Here is a 27,529-nt window from a genome sequence, read left to right on the forward strand (position 1 = left end):
GGGATGGTTATCATCAGGGAGATGTATGGGATAATGGCAATGTTGGAACCAAAAATAGATTCAAGGGCTTTAGTTGTCAAATAGTATATGGCACAGGTGTGGTTTTATGGTTCCGTTTTTTTTTTTTTTACTGCTTCCATTGCAACCTTGCACAATTATAAATCATAAGCATTTTGTGGGAGTGTGCCTTTAAATCTAATACATCAAGTGTTAACAGCTATGCACAACAGTACAGATCCCTCAAGACATGCTGACAGCCAAGATTCTGCGTTGAATTGCAATGTTTATTGCCACACAAGTCTGGAAACTCCGCCTTGCATGGAATACATACATCATACAGATTGCAAGGTGTGGATTAGATACGTCTAAAATGGCTATAAGCTATAAGTTCACTGTGATCATCCACATAGCAATTTAACAACAAGAAAATTATAAGATACAGGGTGTCTTCAAATTGTTGCGGATGTACCATCCCTGTTTCCCCCACTTAAGCTTAACCATGTCCCAGGCATGAAGGAGAAAATCATTACAGTTTAAATTGATCTAATTAATATGGGGCACAGACACCGAGGCTCATCTGATTAGCATGGGAGTAAAGCCTCTCATGCTGCTCACTTGACCTCCATACTGAATGCTGTCGCCAGCATCAGAAGCACTCAGTTCCTTGAGCCACTGACCCAGTGTGTGCTACAGACAGGCAGTCAAAGAGGAGACGAATGACATCATTAGCAAAAAAGGTGAAATATCCCATCTGGGCTTTGTAAAGCAAGATATATTACTGTGAACTAGGCCTGCCATGGATTTATTTATTTTTTTTGTTAAATATAAAGATGAGCAAGGGAAAAGTGGGATATGTGGAAATGTAAAGCAGCATTCATTTTCTGTGGGAACTGTTTATTTACTTTTGCAGGCCAGTAATTATGCTGCCTATTTTACAGATATTTTTGACATGAGCAGAAAAAAAAAGTTGAAAAAATGCTTAGACATCAGCCCACCTGAGAAAAAAATTAAGTAAATTAAAGTTTTCGTGAAACATGATAATGTAAACCACTTAAACACAACAAAACATTAATTCAGCAGCTCTTCTATGCTGTGTTTAGACTAATGAAGTAATTCAGAAAACAAAGGAAAATATAAAGAAAAATCCAAACTACTTAGGTAGTTTTTTTTTTTTTTTAAATGACACACTGATCAAACGAAATGGCGATTTTTTTTTTTTCAGCATATACTGACATATAATGTGTCGTGAAATAACCACTGCTCACCACGACGGAAACTCAAGCATTGCGGCACGTCACTTAGCGGCAAGGAAGGCCTTCCGTTGATGTCGCAGCAGAGCGCCTTACCAGCTAAACGTTAGCCCCTCGGAGAGTTTCACTTGTTTGCTCAAATACAATGGGGATAGAGGAGGAAACTGACCGGACGCTCTTCATAAGAAATTTAGACACGAGAGTGACGGAGGAGCTTTTGTTCGAGCTGTTTTTACAGGTGCTGTTACCGACAACATTACACGGTGTTAACGCTGTGTTGGTAGCATAACACACGTAGCGGCTAGCCAACGGTAGTGCTAACACACAGAAAGCGTTGTAAATTTGAAGTGACCCAAAGTGTAAAGGTTGGAAGTGGTCTGTCCTTGTTGTTTTTTTTTTCTTCTTTCTTTACGATTGCGTCTCCTTTACCTGTTTTGCAAAGCTAATGCCTGTTGTGCAGACACCGTAAACGGTTCACTGGTTCACAGTACAGTAGCGAGCTAGGTAGCTCTCGTTAGCTTTAGTTGTCAGGTTTCTGTATAACGTTTACTGATTGTTTTTGCAGGCAGGACCTCTGATCAAAACCAAAATTCCAAAAGACGCGGACGGGAAGCAGAAAACGTTTGGTTTTGCCGTTTACAAACATGAAGTGTCCGTGCCTTATGCCATGGAGCTGCTCAACGGGACGTCGCTGTACGGGAGAACTATCCATGTGCAGTTCAGATCCGGTGAGTGGACTTCGGTGTTTTTAGCTGGTGAACAGTTTGTTCAACAGTTGATTACACAAACAGTTTATAATACTTCTGATAGACACCCTTTTGGACGTATCACAAGTGTATATATCTCAGGGATGATGCATGCAGACGGGGCACAAAAATTTCTTCAATTACTTAAATTAAAGGAACATTTCCTCCGCATAATCCTTACGAAAGATTTTTAACCAGTTTCCCCATTTTGTTTAGATTTGGCAGCATCTTCAGTTTGGTTAAATATCCTTATCATGTAGGGGATCCAATAGTTTTGTTTTTCCCAGTTAGAACCAATAACAACCTTGGTGACTTGGTTAAAAACTGTCAAAGAATTTAAAAAATACATAACCCTTTCGCAATTAAAACAAAGGTTAATTAATGATCTGTTTCATGGCCTTTCAGGTTTGCATGACAGTTGAACCCACAGCAAGCTTTTAGTTTAATTTCAGATATCCCACTGAGTTCTTACTGAAAACTCCTTGGACATGTTGTGAAAGAATTAGTATGTTTTGTACATGTGATTTAATGACTTAATATGCAAAGCGGTATCATTTATCATAGTGAATTGAAGTGCTTGTGGCTCCAGCCATGCCTAAGACGGTGAAAAATAGGCTTTTTGCATCTTGCAGGTTTTGTTTTGTGTTTATAAGACTTGCCGTGGTTAATTGCAGATGTAAAAAAATACTACATATGTTCTTTTTGTGTAATGTAACTGGTATTGACTTTTCACACAGATTTGGCATTTGTAATTTTCTAACATTTGCTAACTGAGTAAATATTAGTAACAGGGCTGCACAATTATTCAAATGTTAACCTCAATCCCAATGTTGGCTCCTCACAATTAAGTGAACATGTTTGACCTTGTTAACAATTTTTAAAATATCTTATCTGTTTGTACAAAACCACTGCATATCTGATTACGGTACGCATTTCCTAAACTAGCAGCCAGCTATCAGGGAGTGGACAAGATGTTTTGGTTTCTCTTACAGTGAGCTTTCATGCTACTGTGCATACACCCCTGCAGTGGCTTCCCATGTAAAACTTTGCTGGTAGTAGAATGGTAACACGCAGGACAGATCTGATGGGCAAAACAAAATAACTGGAGCAGAAGCTTAAGAGAGAGTGCCTTGGGACAGGTTTTCATCTGATATTTAGAAGTGTTGTAGATTGGGGGAAGTGATGATAAGAACATAATATGCAAAGCATGCATGAGACTTGTGTCTCTGCTGCCAAGAAATACAACTAACTTGTTTAACAATCTTTTAATTAAAACAAAACAACACCAAAAAAAAACGCAAACTGCAGTACAATGAGTGCATGAGGCTGTGAAGAATATCTTTAGTACCGTTAGCTTGCTGATGTCCCGTCCTTGTCAAGTATCAACTCCTGATATCCATAACTTCAGTTCTATACAGCGTGTCACCATATTGCACAAATTGAAAGCCCTCTGTTGCTAAAATTTTGGGGAGGGGGGGTGGAAATACAGCACAATATTTTGCATCTAGGAGATGTGTTGTGAATAAGGACCAGTCTTCTTTTAGGGCAAACATTTGTACAATGTTAGAGATGAAGCACAGCATGGACATGAAAGCAAAGCTCTATTTTAAAATGAAAGTGAAATAAAAAAATTGTCCTTAAAATCAATTAATAATCATGATCTCAGTATTGATTCAATTACTTATGATTATCGTATTAGCCTTAATGAGTAAATACAGTGAATACAGTATTCTAGTGCAACTACTTGATTAAGTGTACGTTGATGGTTTTGCGAAGCCTTTGAAAAAATTTAAGCTTAAATGGGACATTGTGAGGCTATCTGAGGGAGAAATTTTAGCTCATGAAACTTGAGAAATCAAGACATTATCAACTGTTGAGCAATTGTTGTTTGGTTGAAATTGTAATACAGCTGTTCTGGGTGGGTCGCGGACGGCTGGTTAAAATTAAATAATATAAAATGTGCGTCTCAGGTTGGACTTATTTTTTATTTTGAAAAAACTTTTATTTTGACAGGCATGGTGACCACAATTTGTTTGACGTTCATTTTAAGTTTGTGTTGATGTTGGGATGCAAGGTGGCAAAGCGCAAACATGACCCAGAGTATTTAAAATGTGGGTTTTCATACTAGGGCTGGACCCGGATAGCCAACTATTCGTTCGCTGTGCTGGAATCAGGATATCAATTTTGATCTCAGAATATACCTCCCACCTCACCCTTTATTTTTGAGTAGTTTTGATATTTATTGTATTCACTTTTGTACATGCAGTTGTCATGGTCCTCCTTAGTTTCTTATTAATTTGCTCAAAATTGAGTGAAAATCTGTTGTTTTATGCCCTTTTTTATTTTGTGCAGTTTTGTACATGCACTTGCTATGGTCCAGTTACTATGCATGGTTATATGCTCTGAAATGCATGTTGCACAGGAAAATATGTTGAATATTGAATTCTAAAAAAAATTGGGTCGCGACTTAATGACCATGGGAAAATGTGGGTCCCAGGGTCCCCTGATTTAGACAAACCTCTGGTTATGAGAAAATTCTATTAAGAAGATATGAACTAAGCGGGGTTGACAGTAGAAATGTAGTAGCAGATAACAATAGTTATCCTTTTTATCATTTTCTTATATTGCCTTAATGTCTTGGAGGAAGAACTGTCATGTGTTCCTGTAAAGAAGATTACAGAACTGTCACTAATATTACTGCTTTTCTTTCTAAAGCATGCTAATTGTGAATGTTTTCTTCTTTGTTTAAATGTGAGACAAACTTTGGCTTGCACAGTATGGCAGTTATTTATAAACTTGCATTGCTTTCTCTTGTCCTTATAAACTTTGTTTTGCTCCATCATAGGTAGCAGCCATAGCAGCAGTCCAGGGAACTCACAGAATTCAAGTCCTGCAAATACCCCAAATCCCCATGGCCAGAGGTAAGAATGTATTAGAAACGCCCCATCTAGCAGCATCAGACTCCATGCTCCATCAGCATGAGGAGCATTACAGTGGATGCTGGCTCCTCTCTGCCTATCAGGCTCAACTTTAAGAGTAGGTGTACACAAATATCATCACTTGGTATGTACCTTGGCTTTAGAGTCACAGTTTAGTATATTTTAGGAATAGCAGAGAAAACAAATAACATGCATGAATGAACATTTTTGACATTTATTTACATTCAAAAATTTAAGACATTCCAGCGTTCGGTTAGTCATAGTGTTTGCTCTAACAGTTGAGGCATTTGAATGCTGCATACTGTCAATATGAAAGCCTGTTTTTCCAAGTATGAGAAATTATATTAAAAAAATGTCCATTAAGAGACATGCAACGTATTCATAGTTGACCTAAGTCAAGTATCAAAGTCAGCAGTGCAATTTCATCATCAGAGTCACACAAAGTGCGGCTGCCTTTCTCTCTTTTTGCCAACATGTTGACAACACAGCCATCTTGTTTCAATAAACCTTATTGGTATTGGAAAGTGAGCAGGGCCTTGGTTTTACATACAATGGGCAATGAAGTTAAAGATATTAGATGTGTGGGAAGGCTAATTAAAACATGCAGTTTGAGTAAACAAGCTGAGCAAAACTGAATACAGTACCTGCTGGCTTTCAACACTAACCCTGCTGGCATACTGTAGCTAATAACAGCAACTGGTGCACTGTCAAAATGTTCAGTGTGGAACCCACATTTTTGTAGTTTTGTTCCAGGAGTGCGAGTATGTTGACACAAATACAGTTCTGTCATAGTTTGGATCACATGGCACACCTAGCAAAGGAATTCTCATCCTGAAGCAAACATCATGCTCTATAAAGTTTGTGACAAATGCACATACCATTACGCCTCTGTTGGATAGGCATTTGTACCCCTCTGGCTTTGCATTTACAGCCTAAGATATGGCTCTGTTACAGACCTCTTGAGAAGGAACGGGTTTGTTGCCTTTTCATTCTGTCGTCACAAATTATACTAAGAAAGCCTATGTTGTATCTTTAATCTAGATTTTGGTTTCCGAAGCAGTGCTGCACAGTATGTGTGAAACGGTTCATTTTGTCTGACAGAGAATTTGAAAGTGTATGAGTGGACTAAACCAGCTCATGGTACAGAGAACATTTATTGAGCTGTTGTAGCGATGAAATCACCACAGCATTAATTGTAGCTTGAAGCAAACAACCTAAGCAGATCAAAGGGGATTTCTTTCTGTTGTTCATGTTCTGAATTATGAATTTAATTGTGTATGATTACTATAATGGGTAAGACAATTATTACATTCATTAATTTAATTCAACAATGTTTTTTCACGGGCGTAAAAGACACTTCTTTAAAGATTTACCAAACATTTCTTAGAGTAATAGAGTGTGACAATATGTTACGGCGATAATGTTATTATTGTATATAAATAGTACATGGTACTATAATAAATGCACACCAATTCTGTTGGGCTGTGACTTCACCTTCTTTGTCAGTACTTAACAGTTTGACGATGTGGTGCTACTGTATGTTTGTAACTGGTACCAGACTTGGTGCGTGTTCTTAATTCTCCCAAAGGTGCTTCTTCCATGTTAAATATTACTTTGTAAGTTTTTCATGCTTTTGGCGGTCCCATCTGCACTAAAATTAGATGTCTGGCAAAATACGCTGCATTAAATAGGATTTGACTGGTCTGTATTTAAACATGTAGAAGACTGAGTGTGCAATCCTTTCCATATTTCATGCCAGATTTCATGCTACAGCATCTGTTTAGGGCATTTGCTTGAAAGGTTGAAACTATTGGCCTTAGATGAAAATTAGGCAGTTTCAAAACAAATAATGTAGATATATGTTATGGCTGCAAGTTTGTCATTTTATGGTGCTTAAATTATGTTAAACTTTCCGATCAAAAACACGTAGTTCTATAATGTGCTTCTTTCTAGTCTGTTTGGAGGATGCATTTCATACAATTGCCATAGATTGCCATTAGTATTCCATACATGCACATGTGGACTTTTGTGGACTTGGCTAGATGAGCAGATTTATGTCACTCATACCTGAACAAACTCTCTTGAGTACCTGCGGATGAAGCTAGCAAGCAGCTTTACTACCATTACAATCTACTGACAGCAACATTAGCTGCAAGTATACTAATGTGCCACAACATTAAAACCACCAGCCAAATATTGGACCTGGACTTAATGAGGCATTTACTCTATAACATCTCTGAAGGTGTCCAGTGGTATCAGACAACAAGACAACAACAGCAGACCCTTAAGTCATTAAAGTTACCAACTGGTGCCTCCATAAATTGAACTTATTTTTACAGCATATGCCACAATGCTGTATCAGATTAAGATCTTAGGACTGTGAAGGGGAATTCAGCACCTTTCCTGAACATTTTTTTCTGTGTGGCAGGGTACATTGTCCTTGTATATGTCTGCAACAATGTTTAGGTCGGTGGTATGTGTAGAAATAACATCCACATGAATACCAGAACCTAAGGTATCAAGCAGAACATGGTTCAGGGCATCACTCTTCCCCCACCAGCTGGTCTTATTCTCTTAGTGCACCCTCCTGCCATCTCTTCCCCATGTAAACGGTGCGTATGCACCCGGCCGCCCACGACATTTAAGAAAACATGATTTATAAGATCAGGCCACCATATCTGCTTCCTTGGACCACTTTTGGTAGGTACCAAACACAGCATACCAGGAACACCCCTAAAGACCTGCTGTTTTGGAGATTGTCCAGCCCAGTTGTCTAGCCATCACAATGCTCCCCTTATCAGCTACGTTTACATTGTTATGCTTGCCCATTTTTTAAAGCTCTAACCAACTTCAAGAAATGGTATCTAGTATATCCAACCCCAGGACTGTGGACTATACCCTGATTACTTTTATTTTCATGGCAGTCCCACCACAATAGGAAATCCTAAATGTTAGCACATTGCACACTACTTCCATCCTGAGAGGTCAGAGCTCTGTGAAAGCTGTAAAACTATATGACAGTCAGAAATGGTGGATTCTTTCAGCCTGATGTGAAAGCAATAACCAGGGATTGTGTGGGGTTAATGTCTTTTCATATCACCTTTTGTGCTTCAGCCAGCGTTTACATCAGTTTGCTTTGCTCCTGCTCTCAGTTCTCGCATATACTATAGTTTATTCCAGCTGAGTTTGTAAGAAAGCTTTTCACATTTACATATTTTTTCTGTTTGTGTTGTCAGACAGCAGAACAAGTTGGAAATAGAGAGTGAAACACAACTTTTTAAGACACGTTGACTGGCACTCACTTTGTAGCCATTTCCAAGCTGCAGCTCTGCACCACTGAACTACTAATTTAATAACCACGACTTTGTCTGACAAACTCATTATACATAAGTCGGAAACAACAGCTGTACTGTGAATTGAGAGAAAGTTCCATGTAAAATAATTGCACAAAGAGAAAGTTAGAACCAATGAAAAGTCCTGGTCTCACACAGTCATTCAGTCTCCTTCCTGATTGGGGAAGAGACAACAGCAGCTCCACTGGATTTGAAGCTACAGACACTGAAACAACTTTTCAATGAACCATCTTTGCAGTATTTTGAGCTGAAAAGTGAAGACACATTCTCTGAACATGTTAAACTTTCATGTATTTGCTAAAAAGGGCAGAATATGGGACCTTTACTATAATGTGAAATCGTTAAATCCAAAATGCCCCTAAATGATGCACTGTGCCCTTGCAGATTAGTTTCACCTTTTTGTTCTGTCATACTAACTTAATTTCAAAAAATTATTTTTGGCAACTCTAAATGTAGCATGATAGAACATAAGAACCATGATTCTCTGTCCCCTCCTTATGGGTCCTGCCTTCCTGCCAGTGAACCATGGGCAATGAAATATTGGTTTGTCACCTTTTAGTAGTACTGCCCTTTGTATTAGTGCTATTGCTTGCTTGATTGTTTAACACAGGGGTGTCGAACTGCGGTCCTCGAGGGCCGCAATCCTGCATGTTTTAGACGTTTCCCTCTTCCAACACACTTGATTCAAATGATCAGCTCATCATCAAGCTCTGCAGAAGTCTGATAATGATCCTGATCATTTGAATCAGGTGTGATGGAAGAGGGAAACGTCTAAAACATGCAGGATTGCGGCCCTCGAGGACCGGATTTCGACACCCCTGGTTTAAAATTTTCTTTCTTTTTTTTTTTTAATAGAAAGGTTAAATGAAGTCAAACTGTGAATTACAATAATAAGCTAAATAAATAAATAATGGGTTCATCATTAATTGTTCATGTCTTTTATGACAAGAAAATATTTGACAATGGTTGCTTTTCTTTTACAGGACCCCTGCCCAGTTGAGTTCTCCACCCTACACTCCTCCCCAAATGCAGAGGTCCTTTTCATCCCCTGACAATCTACAGAAGCATGTCATGGTAACATTCTATACTTTCAGAATATCAAAGCACTACACAGTGGTGACAGAATTCATAGTCCTTATTTAGGGTAAGATGTAAGAAGTCATGCCTTTTGCTTTTTTTTTTTTTTTTAGATAGAAGTGTGCCTTTGTTCCTCATAGATAAATAAAAAAAATGTACATGTTGGTAATAGAAACCTTTTGGCCTCAATGAATCGTATAAAACACAAATACTGTTACTTGTCTTTTACTTCTTCTGTAGATGAGCAACATGATGCATCACCTTCAAATGCAGCAGTTGGAGCAGTTGAATGGTGGCTTCTCCAAACCTATGCAGTGGCAACCATCTGCAGGTGGAAATTCTGGCGGAGGTGGCTCGAGGCAGCATGACAATACCCCCTATCGGCATCATTCATCCCAGATGAACAGCGGTGGCAGAAGCCAGCGCTACGTGGACGAGTCGGGTTCTGGTCGTCATCAGCAACACAGCCACGGCAGGGACAGCTACCACCACCACAACGACAGGAGCAGCAACCGCCACCATGACGGCAGAGGCGGCAACCGACACTATGACGACAGGGGTAGCAACCGCGGCTACCAAGATAACAGATGGCGGCGATACTGAGATGTAAAAGATTTCTTGTAAAGACTTTAGTTCTTCATAAGTTTGTGGACATTTTCTAAAGAAGATCATGAGTTATGTTGACAGAATGATGATGTATCCTCAGGTTGTTTGTACATGATCTTACTAGCTTGAAGATTTGTTAACTCATGCCTAAAAGCCATTTTTTGTTTACTTTTAAGGCATTTTTAAATTTATACACTTATGTCATGTGAGCTTTTCCTCACAGATGTTGCAAATATTTTGTGGGGTGGGATTGTATTGTTATGAGAGCAAGGATAAAAATCCAACATGACTGGCAGTCATTTTTGAAAGGCAAGAAAAAAAAAACTGTATTTAAAAAAACGTTAGGATATTGGCCACTTTCTATGTTATATGTAAATGGTGCTCTCTGAATTTTAAAGATTCGTCAGGTACTTTGCAAAAAAGAACAACAATTTTCAGCAAAAAGATTCCACCAGCAACAATTTTACTGCAACACAGCACCAACCTTTCTTACTGTTAGATTTGTTGACTTTGCTCTTTACAAAAATGGGCTTTATTTTATTTTTTTATTCTGATCTGTAAGGCAAACTGTTTTAAAATGTACATTTTCATTACTATAAAGCTCCTTTCATTTGATTGTTGCCTTGTCTTTCATCTGGCCACAAAGTAAATGCCTGGGGCCTTGGCTGTACACCATGAATGCTATTTACAGCTCTTTGTGTATGTGACTAAGTTAACTAAGTGAGCTATTGTATGTTGATGCTACATGCTGTAATGCATGCACACATGGCCTTATCTGCACCTATAAATGGACCACGTGTAACTAATATGCTTGTGCAGCGGGTTAAGAAGTAATCTACAGGTGGCGCCACACACATCCTTTCATTGAATCAATTAAGATGTTAAATATAACTGAGCCACATGATCAGCTCCTACATTTGACCTTTCTATTTAAGATGCTTTCATGTCTTTACTTGGATTTGTCACCCAGTCTGTTCACTTGACAACATGCAATTAAGGTTGATAACTTGTTAACTAGAATTGAACACAGTGATGTCTTGATCGTCTTGGTTTTCTGAACACTAGGTGAATGGCACTTGTTTTGGTCAGTTTACAGATGTGACAGAAGTAGGCTAGTGTCCCATCCTAGAATTGCCAGCACTTTGATCCTGAACATCTCATGTTGCATCGGCCTTTCAGCATTGCTGCCCCAGTCAGTGTCTCTGTGCAGGCTTGCTTATAACAAAGTGATGATCAAATCCTTTAATGTCTGTGCTGAGGTCATAATCTACCCTTCCGAAAGTGCTTATGCCACCAACAGCGGCTCCTGCGCACTATCGACAAGCCATATCCCTCAATAAATCTCCCGGTGTCCAAAACTGGAGCTGTATTTGCACCCTCTGAACTAAGCCCTGTGCAGTGTCTGTAATCTGCCCGGTGTCTGATTGCATCCTGATGCTTCCAAATCGCTCTAATAGAGAGTATCCTCTGTTCGTTGTCAGTACTAGGAAGGCCCTTATTACGCTCCTGGCTGTGGCATAACTCTTTTAATTGGTTGATCTGCCTGGCGTCTCTAGCCCTGGAGCGGGCGGATTAGAGAGGCCACTCGGTAGCCGCTGCTGTGTGGACTTATATAGAAGCGTGTCTCCTGAAATGATCCACTTCCAAACACCCGGAGACCCCCCTCCTTTTCCCTTCCCCTCCCTTGTAGCAGCCCCGCAGCGCAAACCACAAGTGACAAGATGCCTACAGCCGTGATTCCCGGAGCCTGGCCCCAGCTCAGGTTGTCGGGTTCATTTGAGCCACGGTAACTAGGCCTTACTCACTTTAGTCTCTCTTTTTTTTATGAATCTTAATTACTTATAAATGATGAAAAAAAATATTGCAGTGACTTGGCACAACATATTATGGGTAGTTAAGTTGTCAAAAACAGTGTAATTATGTCACCAGAAAGAAGTTCTATTCTTACTTTACGCGCTCTCCACCAGCAGATTAAAAAGCGAGATGTTCTCCACAGACAGCTCTGCAGCAGTTGTTCGCATCTCCTCTTTGATCAAGCCATCAAACCTCTAAAAAAGAAGCCGAGCTTTCCCATGCAGAGCTCCCACATTTCCTCCTCCATAATCCTCCGCGCTTTGAACACGGCGGCTTCGCAGGCGCAAGTCGCCAGCGAGTTCCATTTATTTCCAGTTGTGATCATAATTGTTTCCCACCCCCAAGACATCGAGTTTGTAAAGTTTAGTGCTTGAAACTCTTTCTGCAGCGGGCGATTCATCCTTCTGCTGTTCATTTTATTTTAATAACAACGTGTAAAAACACAGCAAACACTTTAAACAAAAAAATACATTCTCTTCTTACAAATATCGGACATAAGTCTGATAGAAATAATAGCTAAAATAAAATATGTTTTCTGCATAATATACGTTCTTCAAAGGCGGGTTTATAGAGAATAAAACAGAAAAATAAAATAATATAAATGTCTTCGGGGGGAAAAGCATGTGGGAAGGTTGTGCAAAGTGACTTGAACGTGCCGGTATGTGATGCAGCCGTTTTCCTCCCGCTGATGGAACACTGATCAGTCCGCTGCCGACACTGATCCCACGTTTTCCTTCAAGCCTGTTTGATGTGACTGACATGCAGGCCTGTTCGCCAAGCAGTTGAACGCCGAATCTAACTTTTGGGACAAACAAAAAAACTTAGAAAAGAAATGAAGGGAGTTTGTCGTATTATTCCGCAGTCTTTTATTTAAGATGTGTTGTACTTTTATGCGTTTTTGGCGTAAACTCGCGCCATGCGTGCGCACACAGTGGCTGGTTATTGAGAAAGTAATTGTTCGACTAAAGACAGTAACTGACTTTTTGTCTCTTTATAAACTGTTTTAATTTTGCCGTTTTATTATTTTGTAATTATGCTGTTTCAACAAGAAATCACTGCTTTGCAACAACAATAATTCTTATATTAATAATAATTATACATATTGTTATTATTCTTAAGTATAATTGGGTGGTAATAATAATAACAATCGCTATAGACCGAATATTATTTTATAATACGACAGTTATTTTTTAAAATCATGTATAATAATGAAAATTCTAGTGAAGTATTTAAAAAACGCACACTAAACCACAACACTTACATTCTTGTCTGTACTTGTTTGTATTTGTTCTAAGTGTTTTCACTCTTGATACAGGACGCAAGCCCTACACATATATTAAAGGTATAAGAATAAAGAAAGGATAAACGACAAGTTCATCCACCCTCCATACCGGATTAATTCATTTGTGTTGCACTTTTGGTTTGACTCCAAAAGTGAAATTGGTTTGTTAGTTTGTGTACTGTATCTCAAAAGCAAACTTAGGATAAATTAATTAAATTCATAAGAAAATGCGCTTAATCGTCTTAGGTAAGAATAAATAAGGGTTCATCAATATCTACAGACGGTTATTGCAAATAAAACATTTCAAACACCGAAGCGATGTCAGTGAACTTGAAATAAAATACAGCCACTGAAGTCCTTGGATAATACAATGATGTTTAAAAGAGCCTTCAATAGTTTAAATATGGGCTTTTGGTTATGTTAGTTTTACTTCTGAAAATATGATCTAATTCGGACAAGAAACAACACGTAGATTAACAAGTTCTTAGTAATGTGCAAAATGAATCACAGGGAGATAAAAAAAAAAAAAGAAGTTTTTTTTTTTGGGAGGTGGCCATGTGTATGTACAGTATATGAGAGTGTTTGTAAGAGAGAGAGAGAGAGAGAGAGAGAGAGAGAGAGCGAGCAGATGCAGCAGTGGACATGGTTTATATAGCAGGGGGTGTGCGCACACAGCGCACTCACTTCATTACCACTGTGGCGCAGTGCGCAGCTCAAGTTGAAGGCTGGCTGTTGATCTTCACTACGACACTTCAGGGAAAGCTAAACTGCATTTAAAGCAAGCAATGAGTTATTTAAACGTATGAACGCCACTAGTCGCCTGTCCAGACGGTTCAACCTGCATAAGCTTAGACATTATTACTGAACAGACACATTACGAAGCGAAGACAGCGCACGGCGCACAGGGATAGATCATGCACTGTCAAGCCGAGCTGAGGCTCTCCTCCCCCGGGCAGCTGAAGGCTGCCAGGCGGCGCTACAAGACTTTCATGATTGACGAGATCCTCTCCAAGGAGACTTGTGATTATTTCGAGAAACTTTCTCTCTACTCGGTGTGTCCTTCGCTCATTGTTCGACCAAAGCCTCTTCATTCATGTTCGGGTAAGATAACTCAGTTTTTGTTGACTTGTTAAGAAAGAAACTCAGTAGTTCAAGTGGAATTATAGGCTTCAGGTTTTTTTCTTTTACTCACGAAAATTGTGAGCTGTATTAGTAAGATGTATTGTTTAAATTGGAAATTGTAGTTAATTTAAATGTTGCACGACTGAGGAAACGGTATTTATGATGCGAAAAGTTTGTACCTGTACAAGACGGCTGAAACTGGACGTCTGCATGGAGGTGTTTGGGCCGCTCCGCTGCTCTGATGACAGCTATTGTGTTGTGGTGCCATTAAGTTGTAATTAGTCATTTTTAAATTATCATTCCCCATGCATCCAACTGTGCAAATGGAAATATTGATATCTGTACCGATGTCATTTGCTTCTTTTATTATCTCACATTGATGGATTTAGGCAATTATTGCATTGAGCAGTTTAAAATTGTTCACAATTAATTTCTGCTTTCTGCTACAACTGCTCACCTTCCTCACTGTATTCTACTTTATATTATAACTCAGAGCAGCTGGGTGTTCAGGGTTCAAAGACATGCGCTGGAGTGAATGGCAGTGATGCTTAAGGGCTTTTGTTGAACTCAAGATGATAAATGACTGAACTGATAAGTTGTTGTACTTATACATAGAAGTTAACCAAGAGGCAGTAGGACAGATAGGAAAGGTGAAGAAAATTCTCATTCTAGAAGCCCACAGGAGCTAAGCTGTAATCTTTAGTTTATTTGGTCTCATTAGTAAGACTGTTAGAGTGTTCTGCTAAGCCAAAGGCCTTCCATAATGACTTCTGCTACTGCTGCTGCTGCACGTCTACAGATTTAAGGGTTGTATGTTGCAAATATGTGACCCAGAACAAAGCGAAGCTGTTTGCAAGAAATATATAATTTACAGTGTAGTGAGTAGAATCACCTTAATGAAACAATGATAAAAGATAAATAACACAGTGTGCTGATATATATTTACGAACACTGGATGAAATACAAGGCAATGACTTTTAAAAATGACGTAAATCAGTCGTTTAAATGCAGTTTCCTTTAGATATTAAGTATTGTTTGTTTAATTTCATGCTTTATTATCTCATTTACCTTTGTAATTATCTGATTGATATAGATAGATAGATAGATAGATAGATAGATAGATAGATAGATAGATAGATAGATAGATCATTTGCATCTGTTATGAAAGCAGTCCATTAGACGTGTCTTGTACTTACTAAAAGTTAACAAAGTATAATATGACAAAGCTCAGATGGCACATTATGTTATCTTACCAAAACAATACCTCTTGATTGACTCTTAATTGTGAATCCAAACAACTCAAAAGCCATTGCACACTCTAGTAACCATTAGGATAATTGCTCCAAAGTCTGAAATAATAGCCACTGCAATTTGATGATGACAGCGATGGGTGGATAAAAATAGGGGAAGCGATTCCCTCATCCCTCGGATATGGATTGCTGTATGCTAGAGGGCACTATGACTGGGCTTTGGCACCCCTCTGTTCGGATGGATAGAGTAACCCACCCTGCATATCAGAACACTGTGCCCACCACTTATTTGTAGCTGCGGGGGTGTGAGACACAGTATATTCCCCAACATCAATGGCTTTAAGTGCTTGATATAGAAGCTGGCAGGCTTATAGGTCCTGGGCCAAAGAGAGGTGGCTGGCCCCTGCTTGGCCTCCAAACAGTGAAAGTTGACTTCTTCATTCTGCAAAGGAAGGGGTGTTATAACCTCCTGCTGCCAGTGGAGGCCGCTGGAAGACAGTGTTCCCAATAATTCCACTCAAACATACCAGCTCCATGTTCGTCCTGCATGTTCTGTGAGATTTTTGTGAATCAAGTTTCTGAAATCCTTAAGTCAATTGGGAAATGAAATGCTGTCCTTACTCTTATACAATGAACGTGACTAATACTAATGGAGCTAATTCCTTGTCAGTTGCAGCAAGAGACAATGAGCCCTGACCTGGTGCTGAACAGACGTAATGGCAGGTTACAATATTTCATTTGGCGTCCCATCTCTCAGCAGGACCCAGGGAAGGGCTTTTAGTGGTGTTTTCTGGAAGAGGTGAGAGAGATTAACATCAACTGTGGTGTAATCTCACCTGACAGCAGAATGAAAAATAAAAACAGGAAAAAAAGAAAGAAAAAAAAAAAAAGGAGGAGTGTGTGAAGCCTGAGGGCTGCTGCATACTGCTTTGGTACACGCTGAGAGCTTATAGGAGAAATCCAAGTGAGCAAAGGGGTTTTCATCCCATCTTAAACCCTAATCCACTGCAGACAATAAAATCTCCCATTAAGCATAAAGTCGTCTTGAGAAGGTTGATTACACCCTTGTCAACACACACAGGCAACTATGCGCACACACAAGGACAAAATGTGCACACATCTTCCATCTTGAGTTAAGGATATTGTTTGACAGCCTGTCATCTGCCTGTCATTCCAGTACTGCCATCATATTTCTCTGTCTCTTAAACGGATAAGCAATAAATCAGCTCTAAAAGTAGTTTATGCTGGGCTGATTTCTGCTGCCACTTGTGTGGATCAGGTTTCAGATTAACTCTAGTAGTTAACATGTTTATAGTAATGCTTTTTTGCTAAATGCTCAGATTTGGTCGGAGGCACTCATCTGGAGAATTTACCATTACCGTCAGACTCAAAAAAAAGTTGCTCTCAACAAGCGTCACTCAGTTCCATTCATCTGTCATAACCTAAAAGCAAATAATTCTAAATAAAGCAATGAGCCAGGACTGATCAGGAAAAACCAGTTTAAATGAGCGGCGTTACAGTTGTCACCAGAAAGTTTATAAGCAAAACACGAGAAAAGTTCACGTACACTTTTCATAGCCAAGCGATGAATCATCCATTCCAGCTTTGCATTGAAAAAGAAAGAGCGAGAGAAACGTGTAAATGTTATGAAAAGGGAGCAGATGGTTGGAGGAAATACTGTACACCATCTACGAGTTGTGGCGTCAATGCTGTTTGTCAGTTGTAAAAATAACATCCTCTTCTTCCGTTTGTAAGAGTGATAACAAATAGGACTTGTTTGATAAGAATTTTGTCATTATAACTGACTGCGTTATCAATAGAGAAATCAGTTGTTATTAAAAGAAAGGCTTCACAAACTGCTCTTCTTGATCTATTCTTAGCAGGTATTTCTTCTGTAATGGTTACTATAAGCACTTGTGCGAGTCCCGACATTCCATCTGTGATTATCAAGAGTATCAGTGTGCTTTTGCATGGGGCAGAGTTGCACTCTTGCAGCTACTCAAACAGTTTATTTGTAGACTATTGACAGGACACTGGCACTTGTCAACAACATGTCAGAGAGATGGTTTCGCTGTCAGTGGAAAGTCACCATGGGGGCTGACATTTCCCTCTTCGCTCTCTCTTTTTCGTTCTTTCTCTTTCGTCTCCCTCTGGGGGGCTGTCTGGAGACACCTTCAAGCTCTTTGCTGACAGGAGATTTCCTGACAGTTGTGAAGACAAACTGAGGTGTGTTCATCTTTTCAGAAAGGCATGAGTGACACTGTCCCTTCATATTTATACCAATCGATGATTTAGAATTCAACAAGTGTTTGTGTAAAATTCCTCATATAAAGAAGCACAAGCCTTAATGCAGATGATTCATTGATCATGAATACAGATCTGATATGATACAGATCTGTATTAATGATCAGAAAGGATGAGAACAGTCTGGAAAACGTATAAATGGAGAGCATGAGCGTACAACCAGAGAGAAGAGGTCTTCTTGTCTAGACTTGTAGCAATACCAGCAATCTAACATTTGAGGATTAGTGATGACCTCAGTGCCTTAGCATGATGTCATGGTGAGCCCAAGGCAGTGTCTGGTGTGTACGTGTACGTGTGTGCAGAGCAACTGTGGCTACCTGTATGCAGTACTTACGCTGCTCATGCTTGACTTACATCTCATAGCAGGGTTTACTTTGAATTTGTGCACAGTTTATATGCGTAAGCCTCTGTATTCATTCCTCACTGTTCTGTAAGATTAGACAGCCAGACATGTTGCACCTTCTTTTCTATGAGTCTACTCACTTCTTTTATTCTTCACCTTTGTGCCACATATTTTCATGTTAGTCTTAAGCAACACCAAAAACTCTTAGAAGTGATAAAAATGACAGCGTTCTTTTTTTTTTCTTTTCTGTGTGCACTGGTGTATATGTGTCTATGTGTAAGTTGTCTGCTGGTTGATGAGGAGATTAAAGAGACAGATCTACCACAGACAACCAGGACACACATGCTACACTGCAGCCCTTTTATCACCTTCTATATCTTCCTCATCCTCCCCCTATGACCCCCCTCTCGTCCTCTGCACTGCTCCTTATCAGCCCATACATTACAGCCTGCGCTGTGCTCAGCTTGCTTGTAAATTTTGCTTTATGGATTGGTTTTATATTTGAAGCTGTGAGGATTTTTCTGGAAGATATTATATTCACTTTGGTTGACCCACTGCATCCTCTCTGCCAACCTCCAGGTCTCCATCCCTCCTGCCCAGGCTCCAGACAAGTGCTGCTTTTTATTGATTCTGGCGTCTGCTGCTTCTGTCTGCTCTGATAAAGAGCAAAAATGTGTGTGTGTGCGTACTTGTACAGAGCTGCATGAAAGAGTGGAGGAGAATTCAAGGGGGAAAAAAAAAAAGTTTATTAGTTGAACAATGTTTGATTTAGGATTTAGATTTTATTACAGCTCATTCTGTGTCTGAATATGTGTGTGTGCATGTACGTCAGGGTCATTGTGTGCATGAAGTGGTTTGTGTTGGGAAGCCAGTTAGTGTTTAACAACCTCTGAAAAATAATCATTCATTTGAAGGGTTCAGAGGATCAGTGTAAAACACAGCCTGCGTCATTGGGATCACAGCCCTCTACATGGAGGAGGTCAAAACCAAAACACTTTTCACGGCAAACTGTGGTCAATTAAAAATGAACCTGTCCAAGCAATTACAGCCGGTCGATAACGGTACAACCAAGGTGACTGAGGAGTTCATAGGAGCTCACTAAAAACTGAACAATGACTCAGAGTGATGTCTAATCTAATCACTGGACTTTAAAGTATGTCTTTATGTTTCTGTCACTCTGACACTCCCTGTCCCTGATCCTCCAGGCTCCTCATCACTACGTGCCTACCCCCTCCTCTCAGTGATCACACGGCAGCCGCCCAACCTGCCCCCCCACCTCCCGCAACCGTCCTCCCCGGGCGCGGTCCACTCGCACCTGCCCCTGCTCTCCCCACAGCATCCGCGAGGCTCCGAGCCCTCACCCAGCCAGACACCCCTCAGCATCAGCAGCGAGTCGGACAATGAGCACAGCACACCCCGCCTCAAGAAGCCACGACGCAGCCGCACCATCTTCACCGAGTTGCAGCTGATGGGCCTGGAGAAAAAGTTCCAGAAGCAGAAGTACTTGTCCACACCTGATAGGTCAGTATGGCTCAGATACTTACATCTGATTAGCTTGATTCAGGTTGATTAGAATTAGAAGCCTGTACAGGAAAACACATTCACACAATGGCAGCTACCGCTCCACATAAAAGCAAATCACTGAAAAGTGGTAAATCAGGAATGCTCCTCACAACTACCAAAGAAGATTCGATGACTACATGAAAGAGAGCAAACCACTGATGTGTTAAAGGTAATAGATACAAGGTTATTAAATCTATCAGAGTCACTCGACTGTAACGCTTTGACAACCTGCATAACTTGCATAGAGCACATTTTGAAAGCACAGAACACGCCTGACACACACAAGCGCATTCACAAAGCCACAGATGCAATTATCAAGCAGTGGTTAACCTAACATCATAATTTTTGATTTATCCTGTGGGGAATGTCTCATGTAATGTGAATTTGTCCAAGCCAGAGCATTACCTCAGCATTCCAGTTGAGACAAGAGTAACGTTTTTAACCCTAAGTGCTCGAACAGCAAAAAGCCCCAACAAAGAAACACTGACTTATTCAGGAAAATAGGGACAGTGGCCAACACAAGCAAACAGAAAATGTTTTACACTGATTTACTGCCAATCATTTCACACATGTGCAGGTGTATATAAAGTACATTTAGGTTTCTACAATAAGATGACGTAATCTATATGTTAATATCTGTGTCTTAAGTTCCATTCTGTGGGTCATTTTTGGGACCTGACATGAGGTTAGACCATATTTTCCAGTTTTATTGTTGACCTCACTTTTATACTTGGCCTGTAGGCTGCTTTTCCATTATAACCCAGAATAGTATTGAACCATGGATGTTGTAAAAAAGGTTTCCTTCGCATTTGCAGTAGAAATTTTAGACTGCTTGTGAACCTTTGCATCAAGTAGAGATTGCATTCTTTTGCACCTACATCCCATTATGCATGTTCCATATGTGGTTACGGAGTGGTGGTTCAAAACATAAATAAGTAGCTTTACGTCAAATATGTTCATGCAATTAGACATGCAAATAGGTACTCTTCTATACAGATGTCACAAACATTGTAACCTTTTTGCAATGTAGTTGCTCACCACATCTAATATGAAAAGACATTAGCATATTTGGAATAAACCAGATTTATTTGTCGTTCCATTTACATCCCATCCGTGGGGAAAACTCCCACGATGCATTATTAAATATATCACATCTTGGATTGCCAAGAGCCATTGGAAAGCCGCCATGCCTCGTCTTAAAGCAGAAGCCTCGAGGCAGAGCACAACTCAGTGATCAAAACCAACCACCCATGTGAATAGCTGTGCCAAAATCCTGCGTCCTGTCAAAATATCTGATTCTGACACTGTGTTGAAAATTAATTAAATACCCAGCTGGTGGAAAAACATCAACAGAGAAAATCCCCTTTTAAAACCTCACATCAAAGGTGTGGCATGCTCCCCACTTAGGTTTGTTGTGATCCAAAGATAACTTAACTCCTCTCTTCCTTTTCTTGGCTTGGAACCACTGCGGTCTTAAAGTGAGAATATGTCTGTGGGCGGGTGGAACCTAAACCAAAAATATCTGTGAAAAAAGACTCTTAATTATTTATATCATAGGGCAATAATGATTTTATGCAGCTTCCAATTATAATAATTAGCGCCTTAATAATCATCACTGTCATCATCATCCTTATCATCGTCCTCCTCATCATCATTAAAAGGTATTCAGTTACACCCAAGATTCCCCTGTGAAAAGGGTGCGAATGGTGGCCTGGAGGGAGTAACTTAAATATTGTTTCTACTGCTGTGAGTGTGTGGTTTCTCTACACTGAGAGCTAATGACCATAAATAATTGGGGTGTTTTCCTTTTCTGCAATTACTTTTCCTTGCCTCCAGTTGTTGCCCTGCAACAGACTGGCCTACGTATGACAGTGAAGTCTGAGAGACAGTTTGATTGCCTTCATGTCTGGTGTTTTTTGAAGCACACACACACACACACACACACACACATGCGCGCAGCCCTTTATGTAAGGTATAAGGTCATGTAGACTGCTCTGTGAATCTCAGGGATTTTTTTTTGTTGCTCTGCTTTTTACATTTTGTTCACTCCTCTTCTCTATCTCGGCTTCCACTTTCACCATCAAATGAAAGTCGGCCCCTTTCCCTGGGGGGCGGTGGACGTGAAAAAAACCTTCATCTGACTGTTAAAGACCTTGAGAAGAGCAGAGCAGGGAAGAGGAAATCTCATTTAAAAACAGAAAAAAAAAAAAAAAACAACCCGATAACCACTCCTTTCCTTTACAAACGGATGCCTTGTTCACTTTATCTGTCCCTTCCTGAGGTTTCACATTACACACCAACCAATAGCCCTATTAGTCATGGATCACCACATGTGGTGGATGCATTCAGAATTTTCTCCAACTGCCAGCTACAAGTGCTGTGATTGGATTACTAACCTAAGTACAGATTTTTCAAACACTGCTTCCTTAGCTGCAGGTGTGCAGACTCAAGCTACTGGCATCATCTTTGATATGACATTCACAGACAGAATTAAGGGTTTAAGTGTGGTCTTATACTGTATTTAATTCTGCAGAGCTGGAAACCTTTAGGCGTAAAACTGCACCATATACTTGTTGCAAAAGACAACAATTAGTGTCAAGATTTGTATCTTTTTTTTTCTTCTTTTTCCATTAGCTGAGGAAAGAGTGATGACAGTGATTTTTAAAGCATGCAAATAACATGGTATAGAACCTGAGTAGATTCCAGGAAGGTAATTCAAAAAGTACATTAAAGTATTCAACTAATGTGCAACGTTTTTGTGTGTGATTCTGCAGGTTAGACTTGGCTCAGTCCCTCGGTCTCACACAGCTTCAAGTGAAGACATGGTACCAAAACAGGCGTATGAAGTGGAAGAAAATGGTAAGTGACAGTGCTGCAGTGAAGCCAGACAAGCCTGGGAACAACGGGCAACTTTCAAAAACACTTTCACATTCTTCTACATCTCTCTTGCTTTTTAGTATATAGTTTTCTTGCGTCCGATTCAACAAACTCTCTTATTTGGAGAACCAGAAATAATGAAAATATATTAACATTGCAAGTAATGATGTAAGCTGTTCATTTCTAAAAACAAATTAACTTACACAGTGACTTGAAGTGGCACAAAATCCCTGAAGCAGCTATCAAAGTGAGAGAGTTGTTATGAACAAACGTATGTCAGGAAAAATCTGAAACAAATCATTTATTTTGCAAGCCTGGATGATATAGTAAACAAAATCATCATGTTGTTTATATGTTTCATTTGAAATAAAGCATACAACTTTCATGCATTTTTTTCTCCTGTGGAGAAATGCGAGTATCTGTTCATGTCTCATATGACAAGGTTGGTCCACTCAAGGGTTTTGTTTTGTATTTCATAGAAACATTCAATTTCCAAAAAATTGGTGAATGGCACTAATTCTTTTAAACCACTTGTACATGCCACTTGAGAATAAATGAGTCAGAATAAGTGCTTCTTTCACGAGTGGCAATAATGGTTGGAAAGAAATGGAGGAAAAATCCTCTGAGCAGTTATTTTATTGTTATTTTTGTCATTCTGGGGACTTCCAAAAATACAGCTGTAATTTCACTGCTAACCAAGTGTTACGATAAATATTGTCACTATTTTAATGAGAAAGGCAAATGGTAGATAGCAATATGGCAGGAAGAGAGGGCGTGGAAAGGCAAAGTGTGGTGTGACTGATGATGACGGCAGTGAGAGCAAACACTTTTGTAGAAGGGTCAACAAGTCGGAGAACAAAAAAGACCTGAAATCGTTAAAGATAAATGAGTGCACAAGGCGCAGCCAGCAGCAATATGTCTTCTCTTAATTACTATAATAGCAAGCATTGCCTTTGACTTCTGCTGCCATCTATTACCAGAGCAGTCCACTAAGGCTGTCTGTGTGTTATTCTAGGTGCTCAAAGGAGGTCATGAGGCCCCGACTAAGCCCAAGGGAAGACCCAAGAAGAACTCCATTCCCACCACAGAGGAAATAGAGGCCGAAGAACGAAGAATGAAGATAGAGGAGGAGGAGAGGGTGAGGAGGGCGGCCGAGGAAGCAGCGCTGGCTCACGGAGGAGGTGCATCTCAGCTGGAACCTCAGGATCTCAGTTCAGACACTCAAAATCCAAACGGAGCAAAGGAGGGATCTGAGCAAGAGCTGCCACACCTTATGTCAGAAACTCACGCAGCCAGCTAAGCAAGAACAAACCAACCAAAGACTAATGCCAACCTGAAAACAAATAGTGCCTCAGGATCACTGTAAAAAGCCTGTGTGGTGTTTAGAGCCATTTGCTTTAGCAATTTGGACTGGATGCCCATTGAAGGTGTCCAGTCTCTAGCCAGTGTAGCCTTGTATTTTTTCTGTACTGGAACATGTGCCATACAAAGAGCTAATCTACACGATTGCACTGTGGTCCATAGTATAAGGAGTGTAAATCTGTCAAATCCAAACAGGTCAGTCAAGCCTTAATCACAACATAGTGACATGTATCATGCATCATCACGTTATTGTGCTTTTCAACTGTGAGAGATCACATACAACTCTCTGTCCTCAAAGCTGCCAAAATATCAGACATTGCCTTACTGTGGTGTATCTATGTATCTTTGTATTACAAATCACTGACAAAAGCTGATATATGAAATGGCTGCAGTGCCTTGCTAGTCTCAGAGGAAAGCTTTTAAAGTGTTGATAAAGTCACCATCGAATGCAGTATATTTTTTTACAGTTATTTCTGATTATACGTGCTGTATTTGGAGACAGGTTTGTACAGTTTAGAAAAGGGAAACTTCTGTGTTCAGACTGGCAAAAATTTGTTCATTATTTGCTCAGCGAAGCTTTCGTTTTTAGTTTTTTCAAAGCTGAAAATCAATATTTCTGCCAAGACATACACTGTAACATACTGTAGAAATATGTATAAAGTATAAAATATATGGTCTTTGGATATATATGTAAAACAGTATTTTTAATTGCTCTTTTAAATTGGATTAAAATAGTTTATATGTACAATGTTTCAGCCGTCCTAGATTTTTGTTTTTTCTTCTTTCACGGGAGTAAGGATGACTTTCAGCCACGAGGGCACTAAGACTCTTAAGCCGTTGTGATTCACAGAGGGAATAAATCATAGCCTGTGCCAGAGATACACAGCAAATGTTGAACATTTAAAATCTCAAAGACGTTTTCAGCCTGCAGGCTTTGCATGAGTACAGCAATCGGTATGTTAGACCTGCATTAACAAAACACTGTCTTCAACTGCCTGTCAGTGACTTCTCTATTACCTTAAAACTCTACTCTCTGTCCTGTCAAAGAATTGTAATTTTCACTTTTTGAAATTATACAGATTTATTTTTATTCGTCATTGTTTCATATGAAAAGTGCAGTATTTTTCTGATGTAAATAATGCTTGTTTGGTAAGCTTGTTTGCTGTTTTTTTAGGTTTGTGTAAAATTATTTTTACTATATACAAGTGTGTGTTTATGTATTTAAATACACTTAATAAAATATCTACCATTGATGTTGTGCTTGGTGTTATTATGATGCAAGTGCTTTACATTTGGTTTCATCGATGCAGTGCTGTCTTTACTTTATATTCCGATCCCCAGATTACACTTTGAACTTCAAATGTCAAATGCTTTGCACTTTTGGCAACCAGATATGTGACCAGAACGTGTGCTTGCTTGTTTGTTTTGGCAAACGCAATGACAACAATTCATCAACAAATTAAAGCATCCTACAGGATCCTTTTATATGACTTTCCAAAGTACTGTCACGTCATGCTAAGTGTGTGTAAATCAAGCAGTTACAGTAGCTGTGGCAGGTTGGAGTTCAGGCAGATCCATCACTGATGGAGCTTTTGAGGATGAATTAACTGTAGTCAAAGTTCACCATAAATCACATTCAACTGAACAAAGCATTTAAGCACTCCATGTTGTGACATTTATCATCTTTATCTGTGCAGTGAACACGATGGCCTGTAGAACAAATAAGGGCTCCTCCGTGTCCCAAGTGTGGAACATTCTATGGTGTATTTTTTTTTTTCTTTCCTGACTGATACCGGACACGGATGATTTCTAAAGCAAACAGCGCACGTTAGCATTGAGTAATGTGTGCCGTGCCTTAACGCCTTGTGTAAACACTCTAAGTATGTTTCAAATATTCACCAGCAGAAGCCCCCACACTTGAAGAATGATTTCCATTTTTTAGGTTTTTCAGTCTCTATGAATAAATTAAAGATCTTTAATACAAAACACACACACACACACACACACACACACACACACACACACACACACACACACACACACACACACAACCCAAAACTTAAGGTAGGTTGTTGTTTAAAACGTTTTAATAAATATTAGGCTTTGTCTTAGTTTTAACAGAACAGAGAACCTTCGATCTTTACTTTTTTTTACTGATGTACTGCAAATTATTTCTAAAAATCTAAAAGACATTTCTGATTATCTCTGTCTTCCCCTTTAGGTTAAATAGTAGCACAACCATCATTCCAGCATGGAACATGATTAAACAAAGGTGAATATGTACATTAAAGAATAGGAAACAAACAACACATCTGTCTGATAGAAAATATCATGGAAGAATTTTTTTTTTTTTATAGCATTGCTAAAATTGTTAAAAAACAATATTGTTTAAAGTAGATTGGAATCATTTTCTAGTTATCAGTCTTACTACTAACAATAATGAAGTCTGTCACTAAAGCACATACGTATAACAAGCCACAAAAAACATGCACGGTCTCCTTCAAACAATGCAGTGCTTTCTATATCATCGTATTAGTTATTACCCTTTAGTTGTCCCCACTGCTTAAACTTCACTGAACAAGTCCAACTGCCTGGGCCTGGTTCACATCGTGCATCAGAATTTATGCTAACAACTATCGGTGCATACAATAGCAAATTGTTCAGAATATATTAAACATCGATTATTCAAAATTGGCCGTACAATTTGCCAGGCTTATGTAGAAAGAGCGGTGACTCAGCCTCACCACCTGGTTGAATTAAGACTAAAATAACAACGGCTTTTGGAAATGGTACAGTGTATCTGCGTTAATTGGAGGGAATGAGTGCTAACATTTTCCTATTAAACATCCTTGTGAAAACAGAGGCCCTGGCTGGCAGGCAAGGAGGCAGGTCTTGAAGGAACCACATTTTGCAAGCCTCCACAGGCCGGGGAGCTCCTCAAGGCTAATTGTTGTGTGGCGAGGTAAGGAAGACTTCCAGAAACAGCCCCGCGGTGAGACACTGGCGGCCTAATTGGAGAACCTGTTATTTTCTTGCAGGTCCAAGTTCAGCTGTAGGTCACCAGAGTGGAGCGGTGTCAACCCTGGGCAGCCCCTTTCCCCCACCCACTAAGACATCCATCGCACACCTTCACCTGTCAGCTTAGCGTATGCTCAGGTAATTAGCAGGGGCTGATGTGAGAGGAGGAGTGGCTCACAGTGTTTCAGCCGCTTTTGTGTTATGACAGAGGAAGTTATCTCTAAACGTTGAGTGCAGCAGCAACGGCGGGTCTTACCTAAGTCAACAAAGGCGGATGCTTTCGACAGCATGCACAATGCACCCCATTGTCTTCCGTAACAGTTGAAGAGAGTCATCTTTGGCAGTGGAGGAGGATCGCCTCCTATTTGAAGTGCATGTTTAAAGAAGTGTAGCTGTTGCTGTGATTCATGTGTTGAGCAAGATTAGTGGTAAAAGTTTTAGCTTTGCATTGATAAAATATTACAAAATAGAAATCAAACAGACATAACAATTTCCCTGAGGTACCCTACCAAAGGGATCAATAAAGTTCTATCCAATCTAATCATTAGACTTCATAATACAATGGGTGATACAGTGTGAAAGC

General features: G+C 39.6%; 2 protein-coding genes across 2 annotated transcripts; both read left to right on the plus strand.

The window, feature by feature from the left end:
* Positions 1-1,274: 1,274 nt before the first annotated feature.
* Positions 1,275-10,586, plus strand: rbm7 (RNA binding motif protein 7). Its single transcript, XM_008277595.1, has 5 exons — positions 1,275-1,488; positions 1,816-1,978; positions 4,842-4,917; positions 9,272-9,362; positions 9,606-10,586. The coding sequence occupies exons 1-5, from the start codon at positions 1,396-1,398 to the stop codon at positions 9,966-9,968; spliced, it is 786 nt and encodes a 261-aa protein (XP_008275817.1). The 5' UTR covers positions 1,275-1,395; the 3' UTR covers positions 9,969-10,586.
* A 3,188-nt stretch (positions 10,587-13,774) lies between these two features.
* barx2 (BARX homeobox 2) lies at positions 13,775-25,181 on the plus strand. The gene is made up of 4 exons (XM_008277596.1): positions 13,775-14,208; positions 19,332-19,647; positions 22,464-22,548; positions 23,582-25,181. The coding sequence occupies exons 1-4, from the start codon at positions 14,022-14,024 to the stop codon at positions 23,864-23,866; spliced, it is 873 nt and encodes a 290-aa protein (XP_008275818.1). The 5' UTR covers positions 13,775-14,021; the 3' UTR covers positions 23,867-25,181.
* The last annotated feature ends 2,348 nt before the right edge of the window (positions 25,182-27,529 follow it).

The sequence above is a fragment of the Stegastes partitus genome, unplaced genomic scaffold (assembly GCF_000690725.1).
Source record: "Stegastes partitus isolate 25-593 unplaced genomic scaffold, Stegastes_partitus-1.0.2 Scaffold102, whole genome shotgun sequence".
Classification (NCBI taxonomy): Eukaryota; Metazoa; Chordata; class Actinopteri; family Pomacentridae; genus Stegastes; species Stegastes partitus.